The 13,392-nt window shown below is 47.6% G+C and overlaps 1 protein-coding gene across 10 annotated transcripts in view; it reads right to left on the bottom strand.

The window, feature by feature from the left end:
- CCBE1 (collagen and calcium binding EGF domains 1) overlaps positions 1-12,941 on the bottom strand; it is a 236,934-nt gene extending 223,993 nt beyond the window's left edge. For 7 of the 10 annotated variants that reach the window (XM_005659840.4, XM_003121722.7, XM_084977824.1 and 4 more), the window contains exons 1-2: positions 12,079-12,941; positions 11,566-11,646 (exon numbers count right to left, since the gene is read on the bottom strand). In XM_005659840.4, the coding sequence (XP_005659897.2) occupies positions 11,566-11,646; positions 12,079-12,209 (212 nt within the window). In that variant the 5' untranslated portion in view covers positions 12,210-12,941. The remainder of the gene's footprint in view (positions 1-11,565; positions 11,647-12,078) is intronic. The other 3 variants (XM_021099891.2, XM_021099895.2, XM_084977815.1) reach the window with 3 other exon arrangements.
- Between the last annotated feature and the right edge of the window lie 451 nt (positions 12,942-13,392).

Raw genomic sequence — 13,392 nt, 5'->3', positions numbered from 1 at the left:
AAAAAGAGGGCCATTTCTCCCCTGGCTAAGAACCAGACAGTTCACCCCTTTTTGTTTTACACGCCAAGGTTCTCAACCTTGACTGTATAATGGAATCATGCAAGGAACTTCAAGAATTCCTAAAACAAAACTAAACCAAAAAAAGGGATTTCCCATCACGGCTCAGAGGTAAAGAACTCAAATAGTATTCATGAGGTTTCAGGTTCAGTCACTGGCCCCTCTCAGATTAAGGATCTGGCATTGCCCTGAGCTGTGGCGTAGGTCGCAGACGCGGCTTGGATCCCACATTGCCGTGGCTGTGGTATAGGCTGGCAGTTGTAGCTGATTCGCCCCCGCAGCCTGGGAACTTTCATGTGTTTCAGGTGCAGTCCTAAAAAAAAAAAAAAAAAAAAAAAAAAAAAAAAAAAAAAAGCACACATATGCAAAACAAATTCCTGGTGCCTGGCACTCCCCCTCCATTGTTTATAAGTGGTCTAGGGTATATCTGGACACTAAAACTCACTTAAAGTTCACCAGGTGATTCCAATGTGCAGGTTAAGCTACAAGTCACTGCCTAGGGCTTTACACGTAGGAAGCAAAAAACAGCCATGTGAGAGGAGGGAGCCTGAAACCATGCAACGCTGATCAGGAGCATGCCTCCCAATTTTATGTAAGAAACATCCAAGAACCTTGTCAAAATGCAGACTGTGATGCAGCAGGTCTGGCATAGGGCCTCAGCATTTATAATACTATAACAATATCTTAATGTAAGTATTAGAACAGATCACAGCCTCCATCAATGGTACGACCCTGGAGAGAGAGGTTCTATGGAAAAGAAACAGCGCATTATGGTTGAAGCCATTTTAGAGAGAGTTTAATCCTCTTCTTCGGTGGTACTGTTAAGATACTTTAATGTCACTGGGTCACTCAGCATTACCAGGGTGGGACAGTGACACCCATGGACATCAGTGTGTATCAAGTGTCCCTTTAATACATGATCCGTGTGTGCTGGGTTTTGGTGGGGATGTAACAGGCTGGACTGTGTTCTCCCCAAAACTTACACCTTGACGTCCTGACTCCAGGACCAAAGAATGGACCAGAAGAGCTTTCAACAGGTCATGGGGTCAAAATGAGGTATTAGGATGGCTCCAATGCAAGATGAAAGGGTGGCCTTATAAGAGGAAGGGATCAGGTCACAGATACAGAGGGAAGACCATGTGGAAACCCCAGGGAGAAGACAGGTGTCTGCAAGCCAAGGAGAGGCCTCAGAGGGATCGATCCTGCCACCATGGTGTTCTCAGACCTCTAAGCCTCCAGAATCACAAGAAATCTATTTGCGCTTCCGAGTCTATGGTAGTTTGTTTAGGCAACACTAGTAAACTAACGTGGCGGGTGGGGGGGCGCTGGTTGGTTTCTGAATTTTTTTTTTTTTTTGATACCTTGTCTGCTTTATGTTTGTGCCAGCATCACCAACATCCCTATTTCTAGCAGTCCTTCCTTCATCTAAAGGTTTGTGTGGGTTTTTTAGCCATGCCCACAGCATGCAGAAATTCCAGGGCCAGGGATGGAACCTATGCCACAGCAGCAATGCCAGATCCTTAATCCATGGAGCCCCTGGGAACCCCCTGACATCTTTTTAATTTGTGGTTGGCAGAGGGCAAGGTAATCACAACTGTCAGGCCTTACAGAGGAGCCCAACAGAGTCTCTAGAGTCAGACTGTCTGGCTGAGGACCCTGGCTCTGCCACGCACCTGCTCAGGGACCTTGAGTGAGAATGTGCAGGGCAAGCTCGAGTACTTGTGCGACAGAGCCTTCACACACACAGGGAAATCAGGAATAAAGAAGGACACGATCTCAATTTTCTTTTTATTCAAAGCTCCCTTCCATGCCTCCACCCTCTCCTCCTTTTCTCCCTTTCCTTTGAGCGGTGTTCCAGATAGAAAACGTTGCCTGCTTAAGTGACTTCCACATAAGTTTTATACAGAGTCCTGCAGTGACTGTTCTCTCTGTCCACCCAGTTTCCAGGCCAGAGCATTCAAGAATGACTTCCAGAAAACCAGCACACTATTCAAATCACTTTTACAGAATTAAAATATCCTTCGGGCAAACTTTTCAGAGATGAAATCCCATTGGTGTTGCATTTGAGATTCTTCTAACCTTTCAGAATCCGTCAGAACTCAACATCAGTGCATCTTTTTGGAACGACCTGGCCTCTGATGAACAGTCTTGTGGTCTTGGAAGCTCCCAAGAGGTCAACCTCCCCTCCACCCTGCAATTTTCTCCCCACAGAAGCTGGGAGCCATTTCACTACAGGAAGATCCCGGAGTGAAACACAGCCTCCAACCTCCAAGGAAACCGCATTGGACACATGCAGATTACAAAAACGGCATTTGTCAATCTGTTGACCTTTATAAGTTTTGTCAGGCTCCCACTTCATCTGTTTAGCTGAATCACTTAAAATGGCTGTTACCAAGGGCAGAAGTTCCCACATGACTTTAATATCTTTTTCTCACCCAACTTCCATCTTCATAAGAAACTAATCCTTATCAAGTGTGTATACCTGCATTTTCTTCTTTGCTATACCCCAATGTATTTATCTTAATATGCCCAGTAGTCCATTGCAATATTTTTCTCCTTTCCCTTCTCCAAGATGCCATTAGACTGTTTCTCACTCAAAATATTTCCTTTAAAATAGCTCTCTCCTTCACCATTTATTCCCTATGTTCAGGGTCCAAAGGCATCACTTTAGGAGTCTCTGATCTTTATGGAATGAAAGAGCTGGCACTGTTAAGAGGCAGTTCAGAGTTGAAGTTCACAAGTTTAATTACTGATGCGTAGCACGGTTGAGTAACACCATCATGCCTTTTAGTCATATAAGGAAAAGTGGGATATTGCAACCGATTTAGAGTACTCCTCATTGAGAATGACGTTTTCTAGATGCGTGTCCCTCCAGTAAAATACACACCATCATTTGATTTTTGAATGTAAAGTTTTCCACTGCAGAAATTACAAACTAACAAGTTTATGGAAAGGCGGCTTTGAGCCAACAAAGCATGTGATGGTCAATATACAGTCAGGAATTAAGTATGGAATTAAGGACTGTCGGTGGGCGATCAGCCAAGATAATCCAGGGATTACTCAACTGGCCCAGGCAGGCCAGTCTTGGGAACACGTAGAAAAGCAGCAGTAAGTTGGCACTTAACTACCTGCAGTAAAATCAGCTTCTTAAAGACACCCTGAAAGTTACATTCACTTAGGGAATCATTTCAAGGAAGATGAGCTGGAAAAGAAGCTCCACCTCAACAATCACTATGCTGGATTCCTAGAGATGAGGAAACCCAAGTCACTACCAAAGATGCTCAGAGCAGGAGGCCCGGATACAATGGAAGACCACGCAAAAGCAAAGGCCCCAGAGGTGAGCTGATTAAATGCCCCCAGGTGTTACCTCTGAGAACTCAGACCCAGGGACAAGGTCACAGAGATGGAGAACCCCAGCCTCAGTCTTTATATTAAAGACGGGTCTTTAGCAGCTGGCAAACTTTCTGACTTTCCCTAGAGAGGGCCAGATGGTAAATATCTGGGCTTTAGGGGCTGAGTAAGGTCTGCTGCATAGTTTAACCCTTTAAAAAAAAAAAAAAAAAGCAGCATTCTTAGGTTGTGTAAGCATTCATGGGTTGTGCAAAAAACATGCCATGGGCCCGACTTCGCCCTTCCTGCTTCATACCAGACTTCCTGGGCCAGATCCTGGTGCAGAGGGTCCCCCTGGCTTCTGTACCAGCAGGCACTGGGCCAACAACTGCCCCTGCCCTTTCCAGAGGACTAAGGATGGGGGCATCACTCCAACAGAAGAGAATACCAGAGAATATCTGACAACAGTGGCCAAGCAGTGGACAACTTGAGAATGGATGTAGTCCAAGTTTCTAGAGTCACGGAGGGCATGGAAAGATGATCTAATTTGCATTCTAACATACCCAACAAGGAGGCAACCTATTCATTCTTCCAAGCTCTCAACACCTGTTTTTGACTCGCACAGATCACACCTTTAAGCTGGAAAGATGTACTTTGCTTAATTAGGATTGAATGTGTAGACATAACTCCGCTCCGCCCCCTGCAGGCATCTCGGGATGAAAACAAGTTGTCCAGAAGGTTCAGGTACATTTATAAGCACAGACCTGTAATGGATTACTGGGAGGGTCAGGCAGTGCTGGAGCGGCACACCTCTTTATACAGCTTAGAGCTTCCCTTGCAAACCACCAGTCTGACCTAGGCCAGGGCCACAGGCCCATATGAGGTGTATGCTGCCGTCCACCTCCCAAAGCACAGCCAGAAAATGTGCCTTCTCTTTGCAAGGCTTTCACATTCCAGTAATTCTCAGAAGCAGAGACTTGCGGCACGTGCTCATTTCTTGTGAGCGCAATAAAATGTTACCACCACCCCCGGGTTCTCGTGGCCCTGCCTGGAGCTGTGGGGTTTCTTTTGCTGAAAGGACACAGCTGGGCCACAGGAAATTAAGCTCTCAGTCCCCCAAACGTGACATTAATCAGGAGTGTGCCAAAGATAATCATCTTACAAACATCCCAAAGGACATCCTTGGCTCTAAATTCCTTTACTGAAAGATAAATTGAATTAAAATCCATGCATTCCACGAGGGCAGAGGTTTGGGGGGTTTTCCTGCTTTATTCACATATGTATTGTTAAGTGCCTAGAATTGTGCTGGGCACATAGGAAACTCTGAATAAATGAAGGAAACGGTTGACAGAACTTTGCAATTGGTGAATGGCTTTGTAGAAAAGAACCTGGCTTGGCAGAAGGGAAGCTGCACATGTTACAGCTGATTTTTGCTCTTATTTGGGGGAGGAAAGGTAAACAGAATGGAGACCTCCACTCTCCAGACACTCACCCTGCATCAGGCAGACTCTCTAAGGCACAGAGGCCATGGGTGGGGGTTGGGGGGGTGGCCCCACCAAGCAGGAGGGTAGTCAGTTCAGGCAAACTGAACCACCGATACAAACTACTGACAGAAATGCAAACCTCCCCCTGAGAAAGTATTCTAGAAGAGCCTATTTGCTTTTTCTGGGTGCACCCACCTTGAGACTTCGCCTAGAAAAAATGAAGTCAATGGAGTAAGTCAGGCATCAACAACTTCAGAAAGTTTCTAGACCCGTCTCAGAGGACACCAGGGTAAGTGTGGCCTGCTGTGGCCAGTTCAATTGTTTGTTGTCCCTATCATTTTGTCTGTTTCATGAAGGAGAGAAGGTGAGACAGAACCTTGCCTGGGCCAACATCCTCCACCTCCTCTGACACCTGTTCTTCAGAGGCTGTGGAAGAGAATAAGATCCCCTTTAAAACCTCGACTCACCTTCGAGGTGACTCAAACTTCAAAGCCAGTGTGGACAGGGCAACCAATGCAACTGGAAGGACCACTCACACCCTCTGCAGGTGTTAAAGTCACAAGTTGCAAGTGAGCTAGAGCTGCCAGAATCAGCCACGTAACACATTAGCAATTGAAGTTCAGGTCAAGGTAGGAACTAACGCAAGCAATTAATTGCAGAGGTACAATTAATCTGGTTTCTCATTTAGAAAAGGAGGCATACTCCACAGCAACAGAAGTTCTAGAAGAACTTACAAGGCTTCAATCAAATCTCATCATTACTTGAGACATTAACATCCTATTCAACTCAGTCACTTGACTATACAGAGCCCTGTCCAAGTGTGGGGGTAGTAGCCTCAGGACACAGTCGCAAATGAGGAGACAGGCAGCCAACCAGGGTAGAGAGGATCTAATAGGGAAACTGAAGTTGTCCCCAACGTACCTGTGATGCATACTGTTCTGCACGAAGCCACCCCCATCCGTCCCTGCTGTGCTTCACAGCATTCCACCACTTCCTCCTTATGGACAGAATCGGGACAGTAGACAAAGATACAAATGCTTTCCCCAGAGGGCTCCACAAGCCCTGCATGTGAACAGACAGCTTTTCAGAACTGCCCTCAAGTGCCTCTCCTAGGCTATGCTGGCCACAGGATGGGAAGGCAGAGGCCAGTACAGGGCTGAGGACCCAATTGCTAGCCTCATCTCTGCTAATGAAACCCTTCACAACCCCGACCAAGGAGCAAAGCTCTAAGAGCTTCTAGAATAGGGTTAACTATGCCTTCCACCTGCCCTTAGGGTCTCTGGAGTAGAGCACACTGTGTAGTCAGGTGGGAGGCAGGAAGCAAAAATACTCTTGGTAATTTTCCCAAGGCACTAGCTTTCTGGGCTGGCCTACACTTGGGAAAGTAAAAACAGCTGATGTTTGACTGCTGTATAAACACCCTCAGGTTTCTGGCCATGATCTTAACATGCTCTTTCAAAAATGTCTACTGTAAAGTTCAAAACGCGACAGGTTCACTGAGCACCCACTGTGTGCAGTCCCCATGCCAGACTTAGATGCAGCAGTGAGCCAGGGAGTGCTCCCTACATACATCGATTCAGTTCACCCTCACCTGGGACCCTGTAACTCCACAACTAACATCCTCATTAACTCAAAGGAGAAAACCAAAGCACAGAGATAGAGGAGTGTTCAAGGTCACAAAACTGGCAGTAGAGCTAGAATTCCAACTGGGGCAGTGTTTCCACGGTGCCTGTTTTGACATTATCAAAGGCCTCTTCAGGGACTCAGTGACCTGCCAGACAGCACATCCTCCAGTCTTTCCTCCAATGGCAACTTAACTAGAGTCTGGGGCTAAGTTTCTCTAAATGACTTTCTTGCTCTCCAATTTCCAGGTAAACACACTTGCAGAAATATCACATTAACTCCCACATTTTAACAGGATTTGGCAACCCTGCTGCATTATCTCAAAGTGGGAGGTTTTTTGGGGGTGGGGTCTTTTTGCCTTTTCTAGGGCCGATCCTGTAGCACATAGAAGTTCCCAGGCTAGGGGTCTAATCAGAGCTGTTGCTGCTGGCCTACACCAGAGCCACAGCAACGTGGGATCTGAGTCGCGTCTTTGACCTACACCACAGCTCCTGGCAACACCAGCTCCTTAACCCACTGAGCAAGGACAGGGATCGAACCCACAACCTCATGGTTCCCAGTCGGATTCGTTAACCACTGCACCACGAAGGGAATGCCTCAAAGTGGGAGTTTTTGCATCACCTGTCATTTTAACAAGACACCACTGACCAGACAAACACTACTGAGGGCCTTTACTTGGAGGTCCATGAACCCAAAGCTGAAGATCACAGCTAATGCAACTTAAAACACCTAAATTCTGCCCAAGAAACCGTGTTGAAAAATCAAGTCTTCTCCTGCCCATACAGCTATTCCTAGCTGCCGCTCATTTCTTCCCCCTCATTGATAAGAACTATACAACTTTGAACTCAAATCACATATACTCTATCTTGGTTACAGTGGCAGAAGCCATGGTCTAAAAATTCAGTCTTAAAACTTGACCAGAGACTGTCCTCAAGCATTTTTTTAGGACTACTTTAAGCTCATTAATAAGATGCTCAAGCCCTTAATGGATTAATGGATCCAAAGAGTTAATCAGCATTTTTACTGGACTTAAGTTGACTCCTCCATGTCTCCTATACTTGAACATTTTTTTTTTTTTTTTGTCTTTTTGCGTTTATCTAGGGCCGCTCTCAAGGCATATGGAGGTTCCCAGGCTAGGGGTCTAATTGGAGCTGTAGCCGCCGGCCTACACCAGAGCCACGCAGGATCTGAGCCACATCTGTGGCCTATACCACAGCTCCCTGGCTCCTTAACCCACTGAGCAAGGCCAGGGATCGAACCCACAACCTCATGGTTCCTTGTTGGATTCATTAACCACTGAGCTACAACGGGAACTCCATATTTTTAAAAAGCCTTTGTCATTTTATTGATATGAGACTCAGTGAAGGAAAAGGAAAATAAATAAACCCTTTGTTTAAACTTCATGGTATTCAAAAGGAGGGAAAAAGTTAACTTGTAGGAAAAAACAGCCACAAGAGGGGTAAATACCATTAACTTTAGGTACTGAGTTCCACTAGAATAAATTTAGAACCTAGATAAATCACACAAACTCCGAAGTCCTAACTGCTGGTAAAAGAACATACACTATGCCACACTATAACACTGAGCAAGTATGTCCTTGAGCCCAAGATGCCCCTCGCATTCAGTGTTCCATAAACTCCAGGTACTTGGCTCAGGGCACATTTGGGAAGAGTTTGTACAAACACAGAGCATGTGATTGAGCTGAAATCCTGCAAGGAAGAAAAGTCATACCTATCAACCACCAGTGTACAATATAAAGTCAGTTAATTGGAGTTCCCATCGTGGCATAGTGGAAACGAATCCCAACTAGGAACCATGAGGTCACAGGTTCAATCCCTGGCCTTACTCAGTGGGTTAAGGATCTGGCATTGCCATGAGCTGTGGTGTAGGTCACAGATGTGGCTCAGATCTAGCGTTGCAGTGGCTATGGTGTAGGCCGGCAGCAACAGCGCCAATTAGATCCCTAGCCTGGGAACCTCCATATGCTTCAAGCGCAGCCCTCAAGACAAAAAAAAAAAGTCAATTATTTGAGACCATATCAAGGGCAATGATAATTCAGAAAACCATAACTATGGTTACAGTGGATGTTAGCGTTATCTAACTGCTTCTTTCGAGTTTATAGCCATCTAAGTTTATAGTCTTCTTCCTTATTTAGATCCCAGGATCTAGAAAGCTCAGTCTCATCTGTAGACACCTCTGAGATGATGAAAGGGCCCAGGCTTTGAAGTCAGACAAATCTGGGTTTGAATCTTGGCTCTCACCATGTATTAACTTTATGACCCTGAGCAAGTTGACTTAATCCCCGAGTTTCAGTTCCCTCTGTAAAACTGAGACAACACAAATGCTACAGAGTGGCTTTGAGGATTAGAGCTACATTTAAGTAAAGTGCATAGAGGGGTGCTGGACAGTCAGTCCTTAAACTGTCATTTAATATAAGGCTAAAGTGAAAAGATGTCGCTTAGATAAAACCATGAAAAACAAGTGTACAGAGGTGTGGGGGGGCACAGAACAATGATTATTTTGAACTCATCTCTTTTCCCTATCACTTAAGTCTCCATATACTTTTAGGAATAGTGGTAGATTCAGATTACCTGCACCTGCCATATTCATTTTTAGTATTAAACGCATCCTCCACAACAAGTTGTTTGTTTTGTTTTGTTTTAAATCAGGGTTAAAAGATTACTTTCCACACTTCAAGAGTGACTTTGGACATTCATTCTCTTGTGTGAAAAGGCCCTTTGCCAGAAGACATCAGGACAAGCCAAATTCTATGCAGTCAGATAGCATTCCCCGAACAGCAGCTCTGCCACTTACTTACAGCTTTATTAAAGGTCATCGAACAATTGAAGAGTCTGGTTTTCCTGGAAGGCTGGTTCTTTGTCTGGTTTTACATTAATATGGTAGTAAGGGCTAACTACCCGCTCAGCTGTAGAGGCCTCTGAGCTCCTGAGAATCTGTCACAACAGGTTTGGTTTGCACCATGACCCTCACTGAGGACACTGGTTTCTACAGCAGCGCTTCAAGCTTTAATGCACATCTCATTAACGTGCAGGTTCTGATTCAGGAGGTCTGGGCAGGGGCATAAGACAATACAGGCTCCCACATGATGCCTGTGCCCATTTCCAGACCGCACTGGAAGTGGCAAGGGTCTACAGGACCAGGATAATTAGAATTCACAAACCAACGAACACACAAAGTTCTTCCATTTTTGGGGTTCAAAATGGGGGCAGCGACTGCCAACCAACCTTTAGAAAGTTGCAAGGTTATAGAAGCTGTGTAAAACCAATGAAGTACACATAGAACTCAAAGGAAAATGAATAGGACTCTATTCACAGGGACCATTACCATTCTCTTCAGCTGAAACCATTCTGCCATTCCTCTGTCTCCAAAACAAAGCCCTTTTCTCCTAGAGGTATCTTTTTCCTTAGCTCTATAAACTGTTTCTCCGGGTTGCTGTTAATGAAAAATCAAGACATGGCTATTGTCTCCTGTTGTCTTAGTAGAGAAAAGTTATTTTAAGTCTGGGGGGAAAAAAACAGTAACAGCGTAACGAATGCAATCAGCTTAGAACACTAATCAGGCAGGCACCAATGGTTTCATGAAAATCGGACATGCATTTTGTAACTGTCACTGACTTACAAGCAGTCTGACCTTCAGGGACCAAATAAATGAGCAAACAATCTCAGGGTCATTTTCCCATTTTAAAGTAGAGGTTTTATGCTGTGGTCATAAGAAAAAAAAAAAGTGTTCCAAGAAATAGTGTAGATGAAACACAAGGCTGGAACCAGGCAAAGTCCCGGAGTTGATACCACCAGGCCAGGTCCCAAGCTAAGCAACCTTGCTCACCTAGTTAACCTACATCTTTACACCTGCCAACTGAACCCTACTCCCTAACTCACCTGTTCCCGCCTGGTGTTCCACCACCCACGTCTCAAGAGAAGGCAGTCCTTTTCTCAAGCCACGTAGCTGTGGCTTAAATGATTAGTCATTCCTCTGCCAACAGGTTTCATAAAGCATGGTCAAAATGTGCCTTTGTACCTCTAAACTGACCAGCCCTAGAACCACTTACACCTGAACCTTTGTGCATATGAAACTGCTTACAGCTGAAACCCTTAAGTTTCATCTGTTACATCTTTCCTCTCTTACTGAGTTCACTTTTGAGGATTGCTATTATCTTGTACAACTTGATACTTATCTCGGTACCCAGGGCAATGCACAATTCCCTGAGACAGAGATGAAGTTAGGTGGAGTGCGTGATCTCGGTAGGTTGCACCTCAGAAGTGTTTGTGCCCACGTGCCTCCTTCCAGTGAAGGCACTGGGACAGTAACCTATGTGACAAATCAACCCTTGCCTCTAAGAGGTTGCAAATAGGGAGCCGTGATGCCCCTTGTTGAGAATAAGAATTACCTATGAGCATTTTTCATACTACAGATTCTTTAGCCCATCCATGCTTAGTTTTAATGAGCACCCAGGTGATCTGAAGATCGAGTTTACAGAAAGGCTGTTTTTGTGGCTCAACAATCTTGACGCTCTGTTTTCACTTAACACAACCCTATCGACTGCCCGCAATCCTGCCCCATCCTTCTGCCCACAGAGACCGTGACGGCGCATTACACTCTGTCCTGGCAGAAGGTCAAAAAGACAGCCAAGGGCCAAGTATTTCCTTGTTGACGACTCTGGATGTAAACAGTGCAGCACAGCAAAGACAGACGGTTGCTTTTGCGTTTTGTTTTCTAAATACACAATCTGATCCACTTTCCTTATAAATTTACAACCTTTTTTTTCCAACCTTCGCCTCGCAGGTATTCCAGGGAGCAGTAAAGCACCTCCCTCAGGATCTTGGAGCACAAACTCCAGGAGCAGACACTCAGTCAACCCATCGCTGCTCTGACCCAGAAACCACATGCAAAAAAGGGGGGTGGGGGGTGGGCTGCACCAAGAAATCGCCAATACATCCCAGCACCACCGTGGCTCTGGTCCCCAAGCGTGTCTCCAAACCCCTCCTCCGTGGCGCTGCCTCCCCAACCAGCCCCGCGCGCGGGGCGGACTCGGCCGAGCCTTGAGACTTACCTGAAGCACGTGGTGAGCTCGCCTGAAGGCTTCAGACATGGGTATCTGGTCGTGGCGATTTTATTCTCCGAGCAGATTTCTCTGTGAAAGAGTTGGAGGAACTTCGTTGATTCTCCGCGGGAGAACAGAGGGCTGCGCGCGCTGGCCATCTGCGTCCTGCGCGCGCGGCGCAGACGCTGGTGCCCCAGCGCGGACGCGAAGGGACCTCCGGGGTCAGGGGCGGGCCAGGCGAGGGTCCAGCGGAGCAAAGCCAGCCCCAAGAGAAGAAAAAAAAAAAAAAATAAGGGTGAAGAAGCGGGGCCCTAGAGGGTGGCAAGAATGCGGGGCGCGGGTGTCACGGAGCCCGGACCCACAGAAGGGAGAGCCCGGGTAAGGGTGCGGAGGCTCTGAGCCGGGAACAGAGTTCAACGTCGTCCAGCAAGTTGAGCGCTCTGGAGAGCGAGGGCGTGCAGGTTACTACGGGAGTGGGTGGGGAGCACCGCCTGCACCCCGTGCGCCTGAGGTCGCGCTTACCTGTCGCCGTCCTCGGGCTCCTCTCGGTAACTCCACGTGTGTCCTAGAGCTAGGAGCAGCAGCAGCGGACCCAGGCTCTTGCCTAGCTGCCCCTTCGCCGCTCCTCCCCGGCTCGGAGGCGGCGGCACCATCAGGGAAGCTCCCGGCTTCTTCCCGGCCCCGGAGTTCTCTCCCCGCCCTGCGCCCGACTGCTCAGCGCCCGCCGCCTTCCCTCTCCCCGGCAGGAGGCGCCCGAGGGCGGGGGCGTTTGCACCACCTGCCTTAAACACCGGGGTTGGGGGCACAGTGGGGCTAGGGGATCAGGCTAGGAGTTGTGCCGAGTACCAATTCTGCAGAGCGGCTGAGAAACGGTTCGCGTAAGGTACCCCGCCGGAGCGTATGTCGCGGGGTGCAGGCTGTCTCGCCTGGGATGTTCACGCCGGTCGGATGGACTCGTTCCACTCGGCTTTGGGCGGCACCCTCCGCTCCTGCCTCTTCCTCTGCTGGGAACCACGCGCGGGGTGCCGAGAGCAGGCGGCTGGTTGCATTTTACACCGGGGTCGCAAGACTGGGAGGAGGAGGAGGAGGAGCCGATTCTCACCCCGGGAAAAAGGAGGGGGAGCGGAGGGGTTAATAAACTTCCTTCCTGTTGTCAGTTGATTTCCAAGGACCAGGCTCAGGCCAGTGTTTGCCTCCCCCCCACGCCCCGGACGCTCCTTACACGTCCTTTCTCCGCTTAGTTTTCCTCAGTATTTAGTATAGGATGAAGGAGTAGTTGAAAACGGTTCTCCCAAACTGCTTTCCCAAACCTGAAGCTGCACTACTTCTAGAGCGTGGTCAACCTTCACTAACTTTCCTTCGTCCTCCAGGGTCGAGCAACTAATGAGCTCTCGCCGGCTCCTCGTGGGGTTTTTAAATCCTCTTGCCTCCGAGCTGCTTTAATGCTGTTTCAAAACCAAGCACACACGTGAGAGCTGGAAACTCCTGGAAGATCAGGTGAGACTCTGAAGGGGGCCGTTAATCACCGGCCCTGCCCCCCAGCTAGTTAAGCGGGCTTATTTACCCGTATCGCGAAACCCGGGCTGGGGGCGGTAAATCAGCTCGTCGGGGGTGACCCAGCTGTAACCCGTGTGTATGTCTACACATTAGGCGTTTCTGTGCCTGTTAAAAGAGAAACTCATGACACAAACGTGCCCCGCTGAGCAAGTGGTCCTGGCCCAGAAATAAGTTGCTGGAGCACGAGGTTGTAATACTAACTTCTAACAAAGGCATTCTGCAGCTCGGCAGGATGAGGAGGTGAAAAGGTAGCTTGTTCACAAGTTACCAGTGTGCTAA

The sequence above is a fragment of the Sus scrofa genome, chromosome 1 (genome assembly GCF_054392235.1).
Source record: "Sus scrofa isolate SSC_HxYL_T2T_F1_AM1 chromosome 1, Sscrofa_HxYL_maternal_Yorkshire_Landrace_v2.0, whole genome shotgun sequence".
NCBI classification, from domain to species: domain Eukaryota; kingdom Metazoa; phylum Chordata; class Mammalia; order Artiodactyla; family Suidae; genus Sus; species Sus scrofa.
The sequence above is the reverse complement of the archived record's forward strand: the minus strand, read 5'-3'. Positions and strand labels throughout refer to the sequence as shown.